Source organism: Lissotriton helveticus, chromosome 2_1 (genome assembly GCF_964261635.1).
Source record: "Lissotriton helveticus chromosome 2_1, aLisHel1.1, whole genome shotgun sequence".
Lineage (NCBI taxonomy): Eukaryota > Metazoa > Chordata > Amphibia > Caudata > Salamandridae > Lissotriton > Lissotriton helveticus.
This window is the reverse complement of record NC_136059.1, coordinates 1,022,828,318-1,022,849,209: the sequence shown is the minus strand read 5'-3', so window position 1 is coordinate 1,022,849,209 and position 20,892 is coordinate 1,022,828,318. Positions and strand designations below refer to the sequence as shown.

Here is a 20,892-nt window from a genome sequence, read left to right as displayed (position 1 = left end):
CCAATCGATGGATTTTAACCATCTGAAGCAAAAACCCCGGTAAACCCGAGCTAGTCTTGATTGGTAACGGTCAAACCCTCTGGGGCCCACATTATTGGCCCCCAGAACTCGGTCCTCCGCCCATCCCAGCTTCCTCGGCAAAAAGCCTAGGGGTGATCATCGATAAGGATCTCTCCTTAAAAACACAAATAGGCACAGTTTTGTCCTCCTGTTTCTTCCAGCTCTGTAAAATCAGGAAGATCAGCCGGATGCTCACCCAATCAGCCCGGATCCAGGTTGTGATTGCCTTGGCATTATCATACCTGGACTATGCTAATTCCATCTATTTAGGCCTTCCACTCTATCTCAGTAAACGTCTTCAACTGGTCCAAAATCAGACAGCCAGATTGATCTATCAGCAACCTCGTTGGCAATCTGCCAGACCTCTCCTAAAAAACTCCACTGGCTCCCAATTCTCCAACACACTGTTTTCAAGACTGTTTCCACAGCCGCAGCCCCCAATTCATGAATCTTCTTCTACCTAGAAATACCCCCTCTCGCAACCTCCGCTCTTCTAACCTCCACCTCTTGACCATCCCCTCTTTCAAGCTTCAACGCCAGGGAGGACGCAGGTTTGCGACTCTGGCCCCCAGACTCTGGAATTCCCTCCCACTGGAAATCCGGTCTTGCATTAATCTCCTAAGGTTTAGGGGATTGCTCAAAACATGGCTATTTACTCAGGCCCATGCATAACTTCTATCGGCCTCGGCACACTCTAGACCTAGCGCCATGAAACCTCTGGGTGTACGTGCGCTCTATAAGCATTTGATAACGTAACAACATCAAGTACAGTGGGAACACTGATTTTTGATTGGTTCTTACTCGGTGGGCAACCTATGCAATATATCACATGGACTTCATTTCATATTTTAACTGTGTGAAGTTGAGTTAATTAGAAGATTTGCTCCTCTGAACTTCTGCAGGTCGATGTCCCTTTCCCTCTCTTGAGGGGAAACGTCTTATAAAAAGAAGCCGGAATCAAGCTGTGCCTTTACAGTGACGGCAAAAGAAAAAACGAGTCATTACTAATCATTAGTTTAGTATTCAAGTCTTTACAACAACTTGCTGGGGGGGGGGGGCGCATTGGTTGAATGGTGTTGGATTTTGAAGTCCAACAACTTCCCTACTGTTGCTCAGACTGGAGATGGAATAGTAAATGATATTATTTCAAAGTCCAGCGCCCCCTAAGGTTGGTCATTATAACGACTTGTATGCTAATAGAATGCGTCTTAACAACACATTCATTCTAATGCCTGCGTTGTGAAGGTATGCGTGCTAAACGCATGCAGGAGTTCATCATACATTCCGCTTGAGACCAGAGCTCTTTATCTTTTTGCCCACAAAATTAGTCTCGAGCACAAGCACATTCCTTTTTACTGTAATAGGAAACTTCATTTGGTTCTACTTGAGACTTTATATTTGCGAACACTTGCAGTTTCTAAAACTCCCCCATTGGCCCACAAACTTAGTTTAGCAGAAGTGTGTTTCCCTTTATGGGCATGGACATTTATCTCACTTTGCATATCATGTCTGTAGGATATTGGGTTTTTGGCTGGGGGCTGTGAGAACCCTTCTCAAACAGAAACCACAGCCCCTGTTAAGGCGAACCACAAACGTCACAAAAGTATCTTGTCCTTAACTCTGCACAAAAACAGTCAAGTTTAACTTCGAGGCACAGTGTAAAGTATTTATGCGGGACATACACACATTAATAAAGTGAGAACACAACTCAATAAAAATCCCCCATTAATTTAGAAGAATAGAGTAAAATTTTATAAATAATTTGAGACCACAACAACAACAAAAAATCCAATCTTTAGTTAAGTATAGTGCCTAAAAACACAAAGCACCACTCACAGTCCTCTGGTCATGCTGTACTAGGAGAAGGCGATTCAGAAATGCAGTGAGCAAGGGACTCATGTCTGAGCAAAAAAAACGGTGATGGATCAAGCCCTGATCTTTTGACTGGGTATGAGTGTTCTGTTTAATTCAGATGCTCTGTCCATCACCACCCCCTTTTCTGAATCGTTTTGGCCACTATAGGAGTGGCAGGGTATGCTCAGATGCGAGTCCCTTGCTCACTGCACCATCAGGATTCAAGCAAGCCGGGCCAAAGACGGCTGCAATGCCAGAAACCGGTCCCCGGAAGCTTGTTTCCTTTCCAGTAAAGAATTGGCTTGGTAGTTTGGTCTGCCCTGTTCCCATGATGCACCGGGCCAGGGACAGACTAATTTGTATGTAGCCAGGTCCTGAGCTGGGATGGTGTAGTGAGCTAAAAAACGGTGATGGATCAAGCCCTGATCTTTTGACTGGGTATGAGTGTTCTGTTTAATTTAGATGCTCTGTCCATCACCACCCCCTTTTCTGAATCGTACTAGGAGAAAGTCACAAGTTCAGGCTGGCTAGGTGAGATAAAGCACCGGCCAGATAGAGGGACCAGATGAGTCCTGCTGAAAAAGTTACTTTCTGAAAGTCTGGAGCGAGGTGTGCAGTTTGCAGTGGAGGAGGCTGCGTGGAGCAGGGAGAGCATTACAGATAGTCATCACTATAGCATAAAGAGAAGGCCAGGTGTCGCAGATGGACATGGCTGTTGAGAAAAGATCCTTTCACACGTTGTGGATAGTCGATACTGGAGCCTTGCATTGGTGGGCACCGTGGGCTGTCGGTGTTGTAGCAGGAAATGCACATCTCATGTTGGTCGTCGTGGGCAGTTGATGTAGCATGAAAAGTTAGGATCAATGGAGCGTCACGTTGGTGGTTGTTGCAGGCAGTAAAATCAAGGCATGAACGGGCCCAAAACCTCAGCATTTCTCTTTTTCTTCACCGGAGGAGCTAAACTGATGCCAGCCAGGAGTCCAGGCACTGGGAAGGCTCACTCGAACTCACTCCAGTAGACGTCAGCAGTGCTCAAGCAGGTCCAGTTGCAGGTCCAGTGCAGCAGGTTCAGTGCAGCAGGTCAGCTGGGAGGCATCTGGAGATTGTTGTATCCCTGTAGCTCAGAATAGGAGGTCCAACACCTGACCCCTGGAGTCACAGCTTGGGATGAAGAGAGCAATTGCAGTTTTCTTTCTCACAAGGCAGCACAGGCCTCAAGCAGCAGGACAGTCCTCTGGCAGCAGGGTAGTCCTTTAGTATCTATAGGTCCAGGAGTGTACTGAAGAGTTGGTCTTAGTGTTCAATATTTATACCTGATACCAACTCTGAATTGGGAAAAACTTGTAGACTTCCCCCTACATATGGTTATGGAATTTCCTTGTCTCCCCAGTCTCCTAGCAGTCTGGGGTTACAATAGGCTAGTGTTAAGTTCTTTGCGAGTGTGCTAGAGGCAGCCAGTCTTGAAATGTAATTGGGGTAGGGAACAGCTCCACCCCTCCCATCCCGGCAGGCAGAGCGGGACTGGGAACTGAAACCGGCCCTGGCAAACAGCTCGGTTGCCCCCCCCCCCCCCCCCCCCCCCCAGGGGAGGGATGGTACTAGTGGAAAGCACCACTCCAGTCTCACCGCTGCTGCTTTTGTTACGGGGGCAGATATTGCTGCAAAACCATCCCCGGTCACATAAACGCCCCCCCAGGGGTCCAAAACCGGCCCCCACCTTGGCAACCCACCAGGGAAACACCTGGTGCCCGCTAAGGCCAGACCGGCACTACTGGCAGGATGGCCCATCCTGCCAACAGCAAGTCCCAGTATGTCTCACTGTCTTGGAGCAATACACAAAGACCAAAAGCTAACTGAACCAAGCCATGTGACCAAAGACACAGGCACAAAATGGATAGGACAAGAAAATGCAGACTTTCTAAAAAGTGGCATTTTCAGAATTCTAACCTAAAATTCAACTATACAATTAAAGAGAATCTTAAATTGCAATTCGCTTGAGACAGAACATTACTTTTCTATTCTACCTGTTCCCAATCAAAAGTTAGCATGTGTTAAATATAATAAAGAAACGCAATGTTATCCTATGGGAGTGGTAGGCCTCACGGTAGTGAAACACAAATTTAGGAATTCTTTTTACTACCAGGACATGTAAAACTTAAAAACACATGCCCTACCTTTTAACTACAATGCACCCTGCTCTATGGGCTGTTCTGGACCTACATTAGGGATGAGTTCTATGTATAAAAAGGGGAGGTTTAGGCCTGGCAAAAGGTTGATTTTGCCAGGTCGAATTGGCAGTTTAAAACTTCATACAGGTTGTAATGGCAGGCCTAGGGCACATTTTAAAAGGCTACTTTAAGCGGGTGGCACAATGCGTGAAGCAGGTCCACTAGAAGCAATTCATATACAGGCCCTGGGTACATGCTGAACCACTTAACTAAGGGCGTATAAGTAAATTAAATGAGCCAATCAGGTGTAAGTCAATTGTACCATGTTTTAGGGGTTGAGCACAAACACTTTAGTACTGGGTAGCAGTGGTAAAGTGTACAGAGTCCTAATAGCAGTGCTCAATTTGTAAAAAAAAAATATGTGCTAGGGCTGTCGCCTGGATGCCACTGCAGCTTGCACCACACTTGTCCTTGCTTTGCTGCCAATGATAGTAACAAGATAGCTACTAACCATCACACTCCTAAAAATGTAACAATTCGGACTGTTTAAGGCCCAAAAGCTATGAAAATGGCTTTAGCGGCAGGTAATAGTAATTGTTAATTTATATTGACCTAATAATTAACTGTTGTTGTAGTCATCTCTAAATTAGCCAGACAGTTCCTCGTTGTGGCAGACTGTCACAGGTGCTGGTGTTGACAATTGAGTGTTGGTGCCGGGCACGGGAAACCAAAGGCTCAAATTAAGCTCTGCCTAATAGAGAACAAAAACAGGTTCAGAAATCAAGAAGGGGGAAGGCAAAGGGTTTGAGAGCGCCTCTGCAGAGAGGGCCAAATTCAACATGGGCTTTAATAACATGTACTTGCATTTACCAAATTGAATTGCCTGAATTATATTCATGCATGCATTATTCAGGTGAGAATAGATTTATTGTTAACTGATTTGTTCTGAGATTGTAACTTTCCTAATTTGTTAACACACCTTAATGGTTTGTGAAATTACCCTTCTCCGTCATTCCTGTGGGGCAAATTCCTCTTCACTGTAACTGATATATTGCTGAATTTATGATTTGATCCTCAGTACGAGATAAAAGTCCATCCCAGTGGACTTAGCAGAGAATCAAATTTGCTGCAGGGTTGTGCAGCGCAAACACCATCCTTATCTCTCGCGCTAACACCTGTACCTGGCAAAGTGGGCGGATGACATTTTTGTTGCTCGTATGATTTCGGAGCTAAAAGAAGGGTGTTCATACCAAATATTAGGGCTTAATATGGAACAGAAAACTGATTACTATCGATTTTTTTCCGGTGTCACGTGTAGTCTTCTTACAAAATATTGCACACATTTAGACACACAAAAGTGGCATAGAGGCTGCCTGTCTGTTCCATACGTATGCAGCAGCTACTCTCATTTGGCAGGTCTCAATTGCTTTATTAAATGTGCGAGCCATATAAATGTGTTTCTCAGTAGAAGCAGACTCCGCGACAATCCAAAGTTCCAAGGGTGTTTATTTCACAACGCGTTTTGGCTTACTGCGAAGCCTTGTTCATGTGAAATGATGTGCACACAAACATGATTGATAAAGCATTGGGTTATTAACATAAATGAGGGAAATCATGATCAGACATCACAGTCACGTTAAGCAGTGCAAATGCGGCAGACATATTGGAATGATGACCACATATGTATAAACCACAATGTGTTCTCAAATAGATACAACATTTTTTAAGGTATAGCACAGTCAAAAGAACATAGCAATCAGTAGTTGGTCAAAATATAAAGGCATAACAAGTGTACGTGAACAATCGTACAAAGACGGCAGACATATACGGATAAAATCCTGGTTGTATCTATTTGAGAAAACATTGCGTTTTATACATATGTGGTCTTCATTCCAATATGTCCGCGCATTTGCACTGGTTAAAGTGACTGTGATGTATGATCATGATGTCCCTCGTTTATGTTCATACCCCAATGCTTTATCAATTATGTTTGTGTGCACACCATTTCACGTGAGCAAGGCTTCTCAGTAAGCCGAAACGCGTTGTGAAAGAAACACCCTTGGAACTTTGGACTGGCGCGGAGTCTGCTTCTACTGAGAGTGCCATTATTGGCTTTTTTTGTTGGATATATATTACAGCTCCGTGGGGTTGTCCAAGTAGCGGGTTGCATTCGAGCCTGCGTGCGCCTTCCCCAAAGCATTTGTTGGTATGGGCAGTTGCGTGCTTGAAATAGGCCCGACGCGTTTCAGAAATTTATTTTCCTCATCAGGGGCCAGCAGTAAAGTGCACGACGTCTACCATCTCCCTTTATGAAAACACACATTGTGCTTATGGGAGATGTAGTCCATATGTCCTGGATGGATGCACTTTCAAATTACTGCTCGTTCCAAAGGCTCTACCTGAGCCCCAAACAACCCGCTACTTGGACAACCCCACGGAGCTGATATATATATATATATATATATATATATCCAAAACTCTTTTTGTCGCTCTGAACCCCTGCCGCTTGCAACGGAGGGCCCAGACGGGATAGCGAGTCCCAAAGTCTTTACAAACTTGAATCCACCATGCAATTCCAATATTTGTCGAAGGCTTTTCTCACTGCTCTAGTCTGGCCATGATAGTCAGTGATGAATCTAATGGTATTAATGGCGGTGTATCACCCTGGTGCGAAGATCATGCCTGAGCAAGTATGCTTTTGGATTATGCCCACTGGGGCTGAACTTTGAACATAGACACTTTGCCCACTGGGGCGCGTTGTGTTTAATTCTGAATTTTATTTTCATGTTTTTCGACCCTTAACCCACATGGGAGGATACGAGTACAGGGGTGACTGTACCATTTGAATTTATGACTGCCAGGCATTAGCACGGGGTGCAAATGAGCCCACTTGGGTACAATTTTTGAATTGAATTTAATTAACACCGCCCTATGACTTTTGAACGTTAAAAGCTTTTTAGCTGTTCTTTTTTTTAATATTTTCCTGAAATGTTTATTTGACATTTGCAACAATCATGTGTAATGTTTAAAACTGCCCGACAAACGTGTGTTTATTTTGCTTTAAAAGTCATTTTGTAGCTCAGTTTAGCATACCTGGGAGTCTGTTGATTATGTTTACACACATGTGACCATATTTAAAGCACCAACACACTGACACTCACGCTCGTGACCAAGAGAAAGTTGTTCTCGAAACGCGTCGAGTGGAGCTGAATTAAAAGCTCGTATTTCTGCACGAAGTTGGCCTGGACATTCCATTTATTTATTGCATGGTGGATTCAAGTTTGTAAATATATATATATATATATATATATATATATATATATATATATATATATATAGAGAGAGAGAGAGAGAGATATTTTTTCCTGTGAACGGACTAATAATTGGTAAACGAACCTAGCACAGCCCCTTTTACATCCGCCCCTCCTCTCAAAGTATTTTCTGGGAGATGAAAGTGAAACCATGTTATTTACCGGTGTCCAAACACAGAGGTGAACTACAGTAAACAATAACAGCCCTCAATGAGTGCCACAGACTAGTAGTCAATTCTTAGTAACCAAAATATGCTTGCCACATGAGTTACTTACTTTGCCTCCAGTGCCAGAGCGATGATTCCTGCAGCCATGGGCGCCGAGGCTGAAGTTCCTGTGTGGCTGTCAGTGCAACGCTGCCTCAGGTCTGTGGTGATCTGTGAAGACATGAAGAGAAGCTTTTAGACTCCAGTGATCTCACTCAGCACACAGCTGCGTCCAATAAGAGTCAATGGAGACAATGTATAGCATGGACTTGCATATGTCACTGCTAGGGAAGTTGGCGCTGTGATTGTGGTTGTCAATAAACACTGCTCAAAGACTTATCTGGATTACTGATAAAAACCCTGCATGATCGAGTGTGAGATATCCACAAAATATTTCCATTTTACAATGTGCTCCATATGCCTAGTTGTAGCCGTATGCTTACTGTAACTTCTGAAATATCCTGGAACATCAACAATTTACAATTGCCATTAGATCTCTTTTGGGTGGCCCAGAATGGTAATGCAGGGTTTTACGTTTATCACATGTAGCTAGGATTTTTTTTATATCTATATCCAGGCATTCACTTGCTAGCATTTCCCTCTATTTTAGAAAACCTGCCTCTCCTTTACAAGCGCCACAGATTGCTTGACGTTCACATAACGAACATACTGGCTGTGAAGGTGTAGTTCGTTAATGTAGCGGTGTATTAGTTAAGCATCCTCTTTACCTGTCAGAAGACACTCTCTAAAACTGTTAGCAACTGTCAGCATCCACACTGACAAATTCCAAGTTCCCTATAGTGTTTAAAAGTTCAAGCACAAAGGTGATTTAAGCATATGCGACTAAACGACACAATCCCTTCTCTATATTCCCGGTGCTTCATACCTTTCTTCGCAGTGGGCCAGATTTGAAATTCAAATTTGGATGGAGTCCAGAAGGCAGCTATATGCTGAAATGTCTAATTCTTTAGATAAAATCCCCTCCAACATTCTCACATAGTGTTCAATAACACGCAAAATCAGCCCGACATGTCAACAAATTAAACCTGAATGTGAGGAGTAATCCAGTGAAGAAAAAAAAAAGTGCTTCACCCAGTCGGCATCACTAGCAATCACCAGCCATAGGGAGACTAGAATGTTAATTTGTTTGGTGAGGTTAGCGAGGAATTTTCAGAAATATTGTGACACCATTCACTGGATGGCTGTTGAAGGTACTGCATTGCTAATTTTAACATTGTATTTAAACCTTTTACCAAACCTTTGTGTTTGACCCTTGTACCTTGCAAACTGGTTGAAAAGGACCCACTCTTTTGCAATGATTACACAACCTTCCCAGAGCAGGACAAGATGTGTTATTACAAAGACGAGTCTTCGACCCACAACTGTGGCAACAATATTGCCCAGTCCTGAACTTATTCACTCTTGTATTTATAAAGGGAATTTTTGTCAGATATACAAGCAACAGGTGAATGTCCTCATTGCCTGACAAAGCTGAGAAGAAACAATGATCTTTCTATGCTCTTCGCTTCATCAATAACTTCCGACTGATTTCTACATGTTAGTTATCTCTCTTGCGTTTTCTTTGAGAAACAGTTGAACACAAAATGGTCTCCAATATATGTTTCTACATTGTGCTCAAATGTACATGTAGGAGCAAGCATTGGTAAAGCCGCAATAAACAATGTAGAAAATCAGGACGCCCTGCCAAAGCCCAGGACTTCAATTGCAGGGAAAATACACCACGTAGAAAACAACAATCGGCAATCTAAATTCTACATCACAATACATGTAAAAATATGTCTAAACATAATGGCCAAGCTGCACATAACATTAATAAGAAAAATCACGGCTTAATCATGAAATAGAATACAAAAAATAATAAAAACAATACATATTAAAAAAGGGTGGATTCTATACTATGTGTAATCGCAAAGGGAATACATACATATCTAGTTAATCATGTTAATGTCAAAATGTAACTGAATACAAAAAGGAATGAGAAAAAATGGGAGAGAAATATATGAAGAAAAATTTATTCCCAAACGTATGTATATCATTTCAGATATTTTTCTCATAAAATCACAAGAGAAGTAGCTTGACTCATTATGAATTTTGATGAGATTGAGTCTCCACTGGCGTTTTGGCGACCCATGCGCCTTCTTCAGGAAAAGCCACCAATAAATTAAATTGATACCTTCTACATTGTGTAAAGCTGCTACAAATCCTTCAACTGTTTCTTTGATGATTTGCTTGCATTCTAGGCTCTTCTGAATATTGTCCTTACATTCTTTCTTTTCGTTCAATATACAAATCCCGAACTGTGCCTCCAATAAATACGTGCTTCCACTAGAAGGAGATTGACAAAAATCTGCTGACGCCCCAATGTCCAAATGATTGTACAATTTTCTTGAAGGATAATAGATCATGGCATCAATGGCAGTTAAATAGATCTAAAAAATGTGAAGCCACTGCTTCCACTTTACCTCTAGCCTACTGCATTTTAATTTATAGCCATACTTTACCCAAATGAAAGAGCTTGTTTAAATTTTAACTCACGTTACTCACACTTGTTTGCAAAATAATATTCTTTACTTTAATCAAGCCTAAATGTGTTCTTTTGAGCAGTACAAAACAGCAAGCCCGAGGGCGTGAAAAGGGCACCTGTAGTCATGTATTTAACGTATACATTGTACCTTAAACCAGAACCGTTCCAAATAGCACATTCGTACAAGGTACATTTACCCATCATAGTTCCTTCCAAGCAAATCTATCTCTGCACGCAACACCCTGCCACCTGGGTATATCGGTCAGGCATGGAGGAAACAAATTAATGAACAAGGCGACTGCACTTTAGATTTCAAATCCATTAATGTAATTTTGCGATATCTAAAAAAAAACTAAAAACAACATGTGACAGTGGGTGAGTTTTGCAATCAAGCCATCAATCCACCACCGCTTCCAAGCAGCCTCCAGACAACCCACCACCTGTACACAGCACATATAACAAATATTATTCAACTACAGAAAGATCGTCAAATAGCCACTTTCACCCATCCATTTGTCTCCCCACACCCAAAAGAATAATGAAAGCCAGAACTCAAGCAAAACGAAAAGTTTCCAAAACAAAGGGCAAGCTACCTTGCTCACCGTCACTGAGTATGTAAAATGTACTCACTACTGAGTTGTGTAGTGAGCGTGGTGCAAATAGTCAGTCATGACCATAAAAGGTAAAGCTTCAGAGCACTAAGAGTGGGGGTGGATTTAGATTGTATTCATTGATGTGTCTCAATAGAAGTCTTTCACCTCCACATGTTCTTTGAAAAACAGAAACTGCCATTTAAATAATGAAGCATCCTTGGATGAAAGGATGTCGCTAATCCTTATTTCCTGCAACTACAGACAAATGTCTCACTGCCAGGTATAGGGACGCCCCTCTATACTTAAATATACAGAGGTTTTGTCTCTTTATATGGTTTTGATGAATCCTTCATTGAAATATCCGGATTAACCAGAGACCATTTTAAAACGTCCATCTACAAATCCTGCCCAGGGCCAATTCTTTAAGTCCCAAATCCAAGAATGCTAGTTTGGACATGTCCACTCACTCACGCCAACTATCCTGAAGGGAATTGGATACAAGTAGAGTTAATGGCATGCTCCAACATATATGGGTGGAACCAGCTCATCTCACTTTACATTTGGTGTGTGTGCTGCAACAAAGTGAAAATCCTGTTGACAAAGAAAAGTGACATAGGTATTATGAACTTTGTAAGGCCCAGTATATTGTAGGACCACCATTGTCTATTAAAGGTGCTCTTAACTCTGGTCTTACAACACTAAGAGCTCTCTTAATCCAAAAATGTAATTTCTACATATTTCTTTTGAAATGTAGCATTTTTCAGAAGTATATGTATATTGTGTGCGATGGGGAGCTTTAACATTTTTGCAATTAAGTGTTCATACCTCTGGTTCTTCAAGTGTAGATATATGGAGTCCGCCTCTAGTTACTGCACAGAGAATTTATATAATCTCGAAATTTCATGGGTGCCCACTGCTTTTGGGATATATGCAGGATGATTCAGTTTTACTTGGTAGCTCATTAGATATGTTTCATTAGCCAAAGTTTAAGTTTGAAATGAAAAAGTATATATATATATATATATATATATATATATATATATATATATATATATATATATATATATATATATATATATATATATATATATATATATATCTGTCTATGTATCTGTTTATCAATTTATCTATTTATCTATCTACCTACCTATACCTATCCATCTCCATGCCCTCACCTGCAAGCAGAAATCAGCAACTGGCAGAGGCTCTTGTGATGGTGTCCATAATTTAAAAAAAAGAAAAATTCATGGAGAATTGCTCAAAGATCACGATTAAAGCATGGTCTTCTGTTGGTTAATCTATGCATTTTAAAGACTTGTCACTGACTGTTGACAGGAGACGTCATCGGTATAAATGGACAAGATCATCAACCTGGTGCACAGAGAGCTAAAGGAACCCATTAAAGCCCCGGTTATAAGCTATACATTATGAGACACATACCTTGCATATTCTTTTGAATCTAATTTATCCATGCACCTTATGCGATGGCTACTAAACTTACAACAGTTTAACCAACCTTTGAAACATGTGTCAGAGTGGCTAACATACACAAGTCAACCTGTCCGTGAACTTGGATGCCAGTCACACCAAGTTGCTCTCTATTGCTTTCATCATCTTCTATTTACTCCCAACCACCAAGCAATTGTTTTAAGTTGATATGTATATGTACCAAGCCGCTGACCTCGCCAAAAATGATTTGATGATTTCATTATCTATCACTTCAAAACTCATAATATATAAAAACCATTATCTTTTTGGATGATGTCCTTCTACTATTGTCGGTACCACAATTGAAATGAAATGAAAAAAGTATTTAATAAAGCGCACTGCGGCCAAGCGGCTTCCTGGCGCTGGGGACCTGATCAGAGCTCACAGAAGGAAACCGGGGAAACTAAGAAGGGAATGCCTGAGAAAAAAGAAAAGTTTTGAGGGCCTTACGAAAGTGAGTATAAATGGGAATAGAACGAATAGAAAGTGGGAGGCTGTTCCAGAACTGGGGGGCCAAGACCGAAAACCGGGTGCCTCCCGTTCTGGATTTGCGAAAGCGGGGGATGTGCAAAAGAGAGAGAGAGGAGGAACGAAGGGTGCGACTGGGGGCGTGAGAGGAGATGAGAGAAGTGATGAAAGAGGGGGCAGAGCGAGAAAGAGCCCGAAAGGCTAAGCAAGCCAGTTTAAAGAAGGATCTGAAACGAATAGGAAGCCAGTGAAGGGATTTGAGAGCGGGAGTGATATGGGAGAATTTGGGAAGGGACAAAATGAGGCGGGCAGCCTGATTTTGGATGGCCGAAGCCGACGGATTTCGTAGGCAGGTATGCCCACGTACAGGCCATTCCCATAGTCAAGGCGGGAGGTGACTAAAGCCATGACTATGGTTTTGAGTGCGTCGATGGAGAAAAATCGCGAGATTTTTCGGATGAGGCGGAGGGATATAAAACAAGAAGACACGACGGAACTGATCTGACTGTGCATGGATAAGTCATGACTGACTTTAATGCCAAGGGTGCGAACAGAGGGGACAGGTGAGGGGGGGGGGGCAAAACAAAGGGGCCAATGTGCAGGGGACCAAGGGTTAGAGGGACCACCAGTGAGGACAAGTTCCGTCTTGTCAAGGTTAAGCTTAAGATGGTTAGCGCTCATCCACTCGGAAATGAAAATTAAGGTGGAACGAAATTTAGAAAGAGAGTCCAGAGAAGAAAGGTCGAAGATCAGCTGGAGGTCATCGGCGTAATTGTACACAGAGACCCCCAGCTCAAGAAGGGAAGAGATGAGAGGATGGATATAAAGATTAAAGAGAAGGGGGGAGAGGGAGGAACCTTGGGGCACTCCACAGATGACCGGGCAGGAAGGGGCAGAGAAACCGGAAAGGTGAACAGCCTGGGACCTATCCCGAAGGAAGGACACGAGCCAGGATAGGGCCGCGCCCTGAATGCCCGCTGCGCTGACACGGTCTAGAAGAATGGAATGGTCAACCGTGTCAAACGCAGCGGACAAATCGAGAAGGACCAAGGCTTGGGGAAGGTTAGAGTCAGCCTTCCCCTTGAGTTCATCCAGAACCGCGAGGACCACTGTCTCCGTAGAGTGGCCCGGGCGGAAACCCGCCTGGTGGGATGCCAAGAGACCGTTCTCCTCGATGTACGAGGAGGCAAGAGGTAACATGGACCTCGAGGATCTTGCCGAGGTAAGGAAGAAGGGAGATAGGTCGAAAATTAGACGGGAGAGAGGGATCCAGACCAGTTTTTTTTAGAATGGGAAGAACGATTGCAGATTTAAAAGATAAAGGAACAGAACCAAGAGCCAAAGAAGAATTGAGTAGAGCAAGAGGGGGGCAGAACAGTTAGTAAAGAGGGTTTTAAGAATGCATGCCGGTGCACAGTCCGCAGGAGAGCCCGACTTGACTTTGATCAGATATTTAAGAAATAAATCAGGGGAAATAGGGGGGGAAAGAACAAAGGAGGACAAGGGAGGGGTGAGGGGATGGGTGAGGCTGGGTTGAGGCACAGTGGGAATGTTAGCTTTAATCTTCACAATCTTGTCAATGAAAAAGTCATTGAGTGACAAGCAGAGGGACTGAGAGGGAACCAAAGTAGGGGAGGAACGATCAGAAGTGGCAAGATTGTGAACCAAGGAGAAAATTTCACGGGATTTGTTGGCGGAGAGAGCTACTCTCTCCGTGAAATAAGAGGATTTGGCCGCTAAAATTGCTTTTTTGTAATCAATGAGAAGTTGTTTGTATCTGGCGCGCAGAGAGGGGCAATACTTCCGTCTCCAGAGGCGTTCCGACCGTCTAAGGTCGAGTTTTAACGCTTTAAGCTCTGGAGAGAACCATTTGTGCGAATCATAGGGGCGAACCGCTTTGATCTTTCTGAGCGGGGCCACTAGGTCACACGAAGAAGATAGCCATGTGCTGATGGCGTTGACCTGAGATTCGAGGGGAAGATCAGTGAGGTCAGGGGCGGATGAAGCCAAAGAACATGAAAGGGAGTCCAAGTCGGTCTGATTCCAGTTACGGGCTAAGATGTTTTTAGGAAGGGAGGGCTTGTCGACCACACCCAAGTGAATAGAAAAGGAAATAATAAAGTGGTCCGACCAGATGCAAGGAGATATAGAAGGAGGTGAAACGAGAGGACAAGAAGACCAGATTTGATCTAAGATGTGACCTTGAACATGGGTGGGAACTGTAACATAAGATGTGAGATTCAAGCATTGGAGGGTGGCAGAAAAATCTTTAGCGGGAGAATCTTCCCTAGGATCACCCGGCCAGAAATTAAAGTCGCCGAGCAATAGGACGGAGGAGTGGTTGACCACCAAGGTGGCCAAAAGGTCCTGAAGGGAAGCTACAAAAGAAGGCATAGATTGAGGGGGACGGTAGACAAGGACAACAGTAAGGGGGGCAGGAAGGTTAAGGGAGCGGGCCACCAGGTAGTCCACATTAGGTATAGGGGGGTGAGAAAGAAGTTGGAATTTGAAGGTCGACCGAATGATCATTGCCACTCCTCCCCCAGCCTTGCCATCCGGCGGTCAGCTCGCAATTACCATCAATGAATCACTCATTGATCTATTTTACGGTCTCAGCATCACTTAGGTATACCAAATGTCACCGAAGCCATCAGACACTGACTTGCCTCTCCTTCCCAATGATTGGACAGATAACTTTGTCGTATTCGGCTTCAGACCCAGGTTGAACCCCATTTCAGTAAATTGTCCCAATCTAACCAAAACAGTCATCCAAAACATCAAACTACTTTAGGTCACACTTTGGCAACATAATTTAAAATCCTTATCAGAACCACCACCACTGGGCCAACCTGTGAAGTTGATTTTTGATATTGCATCAACATCCAATCTTTTATTAACATTCAATCCCGAAACCTATACTCCATCCAGCATAAACCATCAGCTACCTGGTGTTCCATGAAGTTAAACTATTTGAAGAGAGTTTGCCGGCAACTCAAAAAGTGGTACGGGTAATCCAAGTCAACCATTTATCTTGTGATCTAAAGAAACTGCATATATAATGCAATAAAAATGTATTCATAAATGTCAAAACAAAATTTACCAACAAACTTTGCTTTTAGAGTTCAACGGTACACAAATTTAGTTCAACCATTTGCTAGTGGTTCACTCCTAAACTATGCTTCACACTCCACTGAAAAAAGAACTGTGATGGGGAACATGCTCTTAGAATTCTTAATCACAGCGTTATCACCTTGATAGTCGTAATGGACCTCAAAGCTGTCTTTGACATGGTGGTGCACCAGCTTTCATTAAACAGGTCATCCACTGTGGTGAGGGCAGCAATGGTGTATTTCACCTACTTTCTGCAGGGCGGAACATAACAGTTACAGAAAAGCTTCATTTTTCCTGACACCATGGTGATTGATTGTAGGTTCTCCACGTTGTTTCTGCCCCTTTAAAATTTTACCACACCAGCCTCTTTCGGGGGTACGCAAGTGTCTATTCAATCCCATGCTGATGATGCACAGGTTAATTTTAGATACTTGGAAGCTGTTTCTCCCTGTAAGGATTTAAGGTTTACTTTGCAGAAAATCCAACTAGTCACCTGTTAAAGAATCCAACACGGAGGTCATCATTCTGAGTGCCAACATTAGACAAAAACTTTCGACTCCAAAGTTTCCTAACAGTTTGGCCTTGAGCTTAATAGGACCAAGAAAATTGAAAACCTGGTTGCTTATCTAGTCTCCACGTCCACGTCACCTCCCCAGGCTGCAGTCACAAGTGGTTTCCTTGAGCTGGGGAAGTTAAACTCTATTCTCCATGTTATTAAAAGCCCTTTTGTGTTACAGTAATCCAAAATATTCAAGTGCAGTTAAAAAGCACGTTAAGACACAAAAGAGCAGAAAAAGGCAACTTTTCTGGTTATCATTGGGTTAAGTTGCCAATATCATGTCTTTCCCTTGAAATCCTTGCACTGGCTTTCCGTGGCCGAGTGAATTTAATTCAAAGTGGATTGTCTTAGCCATAAAAGCCTGCACCATCTGGTGCTTGCACACCTAAATGTCCTGATTGCCAACACTCTTGCAAAACATGACCACAGCTCAAGTAAAGCTCTCCTAAAAAATCCTTGATACAACCTCAGCACAAAAGATGTCTGGGATATCTCTGTTCAGAACCCCAGCTTTTCAAACGTTCTTCCACTGGATGTTAGGCACTCTGCCAATATGCTTAAATTCAGAATAAACCGAAGACCACACTAAATTGTAGTTAGACGAGCAGCAAAACCCTTGTGGGTAGCAGTACCATATGAATCCTCAAAAAAAGGCACATTTCAACCCCTGATGTCAGTAATAATGTCATCATTGCTCATCACTAATTTCAAGAAAAAATAACTGAATGAGCTGTTGCAATAACCCGCAAACCCACTGGGTCAGACACAGACTACACCAAGTCTATCAATAAAGATTCAGGACCCACAGTGGAAGCAAACTGCCACCTTACAGGTGGCTGATGTCACCCCCTTTATAGTAGATGTTAGGCATTTGTATACACTTGGTACGTCTTGGTACTTTTACACGTTTGCTTAATTTGACTTAGGCAGCCTTGCTACCTTCTTTAACACACCCGTAGCCTGACAAGGGATCCGAGGTTAAGTATGGCAATAGTTCACCTTATATCTTGAAAAACTCCCAACCAGAATCTCCCTACCCTTTTCCCATTGCTGGTGCATGGGAAACATCCTTTACAACGCAACTTTTACCATGCAGTGCCTTTACGACGGAACTTTTACAACGCAAACCATTACAACGCATTGCGCTGGGGGGCGCTCTAGGATAGGGAATAGGTTTAATTTACTATCCAACACCTTCCCTACTATCCACGGGGACTGGAGTTGGAATAGTAAATTAAACTATTCACTATCCAGCGCCCCAAAGCACTATGCGTTGTAAAGGCATGCGTTGTAAAAAACGCGTTGTAAAGGCATGCGTGGTAAAAGCATGCATTGTAATGTCATACATCCCTGGTGGACTGTCCAAGGTTACATATGGTATCCTATTATCCTGAGGTTTTATATAAAGCATTGGGAGTCCTATCATAAAAATAAAATATTGCACCAATTTCGTTAAAAAGTCAATTTTTTTCCAGGTTATCATTATCAGATGCTAGCCACATCTTAAATGCGTTGCCACAGTTTCTATTAACATTAATAAGGCAGGAAGTTGTATTCGCTTGTGAGTTGGAGGACTGTGAGGGACAACAGATGTCCAATTCCCACATTCATTATCTCAAATTGCGGTTTTATTCTGGGTGCATCCTTTCTTTCTTAAATGGATTATGCTGCATTAAACGAATCTGCAAGGGTACATTGTAGGGAGCACACAACTGTGTTCTGGGTTACTGTCTCCTCCCTAGACACCCGCAGCTGCCATCCTAAAAAGTGGAATATATCCATCTATTGCAAATGGCTACCACATTCTTCAAAATGTCCATATCAGATAAATGGTCTACAACTCCAGTTGCAGTCACAAACCATTGATACATTCCATCAATACTTGGAAGGAGGATAGAAATACTCCTTTCAAGCCACCACCACTTACCAATTGCAAAGAGTCGCAAAATGTAGTTTGCAAGCCACAAAGACATTGCAGACATGCTAAGTGCCCATCATACATTGCAACTCCTTCATCAAGCCCTAGCAGCCCAAACCCCCAGGAAACTCTTAAATATGCACCTCCTCGCCCTACCATTCATGGACTTTAATTCCTCTTGGGCAAGGCAGGGGGATTCAAGAACATGCAAGCTGTGCAATTATCAAAGAATCTTGCCTTCATTTATTGTGCCGCTGCCTTGAACTCCCCTGTTACGGCCATCATTTGTTAGTTCCTCGATTTTTGGCTCATGGAACAAGAACTTGCAGAACAGCCTCGGATCTTTTTTTCTCCAACAACATCGCAATGACTAGGAAAACTGGGGAATTTCACCAACATCAACCGAGCAGCACTTTAATTGCCCTGGGCAGGCGCCATTGGATCCGACCCCACCAGAGCAACATAGTTTCCATTGAAGGACCCATTTCCAGGTTTTGAGACCAGATCTTCTCCAGCCCACCGCACAAGCACTTTTTATCAGTGGATCAAACTCCCATGCCCTCAAGAACGTACTTAAAGACAACCTAGACTCTGCTGCTTGCTAAGACTTTCCGATTGCACTTTTTAACTTTGACAGCTTTTATAATCCTGATTTTATATTTCAATTCCTAGTACTTGTTTGACATCGTGAACATGGTTTCATGTAATGATTTTAAGTAGTTGATCATGAATAAATGAATTCATACATTGCAACTCTGTTTGTGGCTGCCAAAACTGTTTGCAAATCACAGACTTCATGACAGTAAAACAAAATGAAGCGCTAGTTTGTCCAACTCTCAATGACAAACAGGTTTAGAGCTTTTTATCAGGCTAACTGACCCTATGCTGCAAAGCATAAGTTCCTAAACTTCCATGGTCTCGAGCCCTGAAATCCCAAAAAAGCCTCCTATATATTTCCAGATTTTCCAATAAACTATATCTAATAAAACGTGTTGAGTTTGGACCTGAATGTTTTAAACACTCGAGAAATTTTCATTTGTACTTATTTTTACAAAAAAACTCTTTCAAGAAGCTGTGATGTATGTGAGAGTGGTCCTTTGTAAGCTGTGCCTAGCTGGCGATCCATCAAGTACATTTTATATGAGAAAAACCATTCACAAACGCGGTTACACACCCCTGGTGTGCCACAGGCAGTGCTATTTCCGAGCAATTACCTGCAAATAAATGGCATTTGCTCAGACGTGTTGGTTAACAAAAGGTGACTTAGTATTGCCAACAGACTGTGCTTTTTTCACTTTAATAAGGTGTTTTAAAGATTACATGTAGACGAATTTCCAGTACTGGGGTACAAAGCCTTGCTAGGCACTTCAAAGGAGCACCATCTACCTTTAAACTTCCCCTCCTAAAATACGCTATATAACTTTCATGGCACTGTGCAAGGCAATGAAGTCGGCACCCCTTAAAGATCAGAAGGAAAGAAATGCATGGAAATGAAAGGTGGAAAACAGTAATTCCGTCCTTTCTTTCATACACTTCCAGATAAAGCAGGGACGGATGGGAATATATGAATTAGACTGAAGGAGAGGGGGCTGGGCGTGAGTCCGATATTTAAAGATCATTCTGGTGTACCCAATAAACTAAAACAAATGAGCGGGAAGTTGGAGGAAGCCAATAGTTCTCAACTAAGCAAGAGCTGTTGGTTTTGTCAATGTCGGTTAGCCATGATGAAGAGCATATTGACAGATGTGTAGCATGAATGAAAGATAGAAATAAAAGCTCTATGACACGGGCAACGCTGAGAAGGAGGGGCAGGGATCCGTTTTCTCAGTATGGGGTCAGAGTCTGCTTTCACAAAAAAAAAACATTTTCAGAAACAACAAAAAAATAACACCTAGTCAATAAACGTCCTCACTGTGGGGCTCCCTCCCGGATGAGATCCCAAAGGCATTACAGGGGGGCCCCCAGGTCACCCTGATGACAGCAGATCTCATGTGATGACTCTGGTATCACTGTATCCTTTATGCTTCTTACTGGGGAGAGTGGCACTGGCTGCACTACTGTTCTAGACTGTGGTAATGAGGACTTGATATGGAGAGGCAGCGAGGTGAGGAGAATTCTGTACTAGAAGAAGTGCTAGGGGTAATATGAGTTTCTTCAATGTGCTCAGCAGTTGCCATGCAATACCCCATATCATCCACACGACTTCTATATTCATTAACTATATTTTTCAAGGTTTGTGGCCAGATACAGCACTGTTGTGGAACGGCCTGTGAAGGGGTATTCAAGGAAACTGTTATATTTGATTATGTGTGTGTACTGCTCTGTGAGACAATCCACTCCCTCGCTTCTTCACCGTGAGGCCAAATCTGCTGCTTTCACATGGTATTACAAGGCTTCATGTAATGGTTGCTTTAAATCACTCGTGCTCATCGCGCAATGTGTCGCGCGATGTGCACGCTTTCAATGTGTTAAGTTTCAATTAAACCTCCACGCGCATTGTGGTCGCATGCTTTGTTATGATTTAATGTTACACTCTCGTGCGATGTGTCCGTTAGGTAGCTAACCTTAACGTGTGTTAAGTCTCCGTTGGGGTTCTCCGCTGAAGGAGGCA

The 20,892-nt window shown here is 42.8% G+C and overlaps 1 protein-coding gene across 4 annotated transcripts in view; it reads right to left on the bottom strand.

Moving 5' to 3' along the window:
- PCSK5 (proprotein convertase subtilisin/kexin type 5) overlaps nt 1-20,892 on the bottom strand; it is a 1,700,773-nt gene that overhangs the window by 685,588 nt on the left and 994,293 nt on the right. For all 4 annotated transcript variants that reach the window (XR_013607101.1, XM_078675787.1, XM_078675788.1 and 1 more), the window contains exon 9: nt 7,670-7,770. Coding sequence is in view for 3 of the 4 variants with exons in the window: in XM_078675787.1 (XP_078531913.1) it covers nt 7,670-7,770 (101 nt within the window). In the remaining variant the exon portion in view is untranslated. The remainder of the gene's footprint in view (nt 1-7,669; nt 7,771-20,892) is intronic.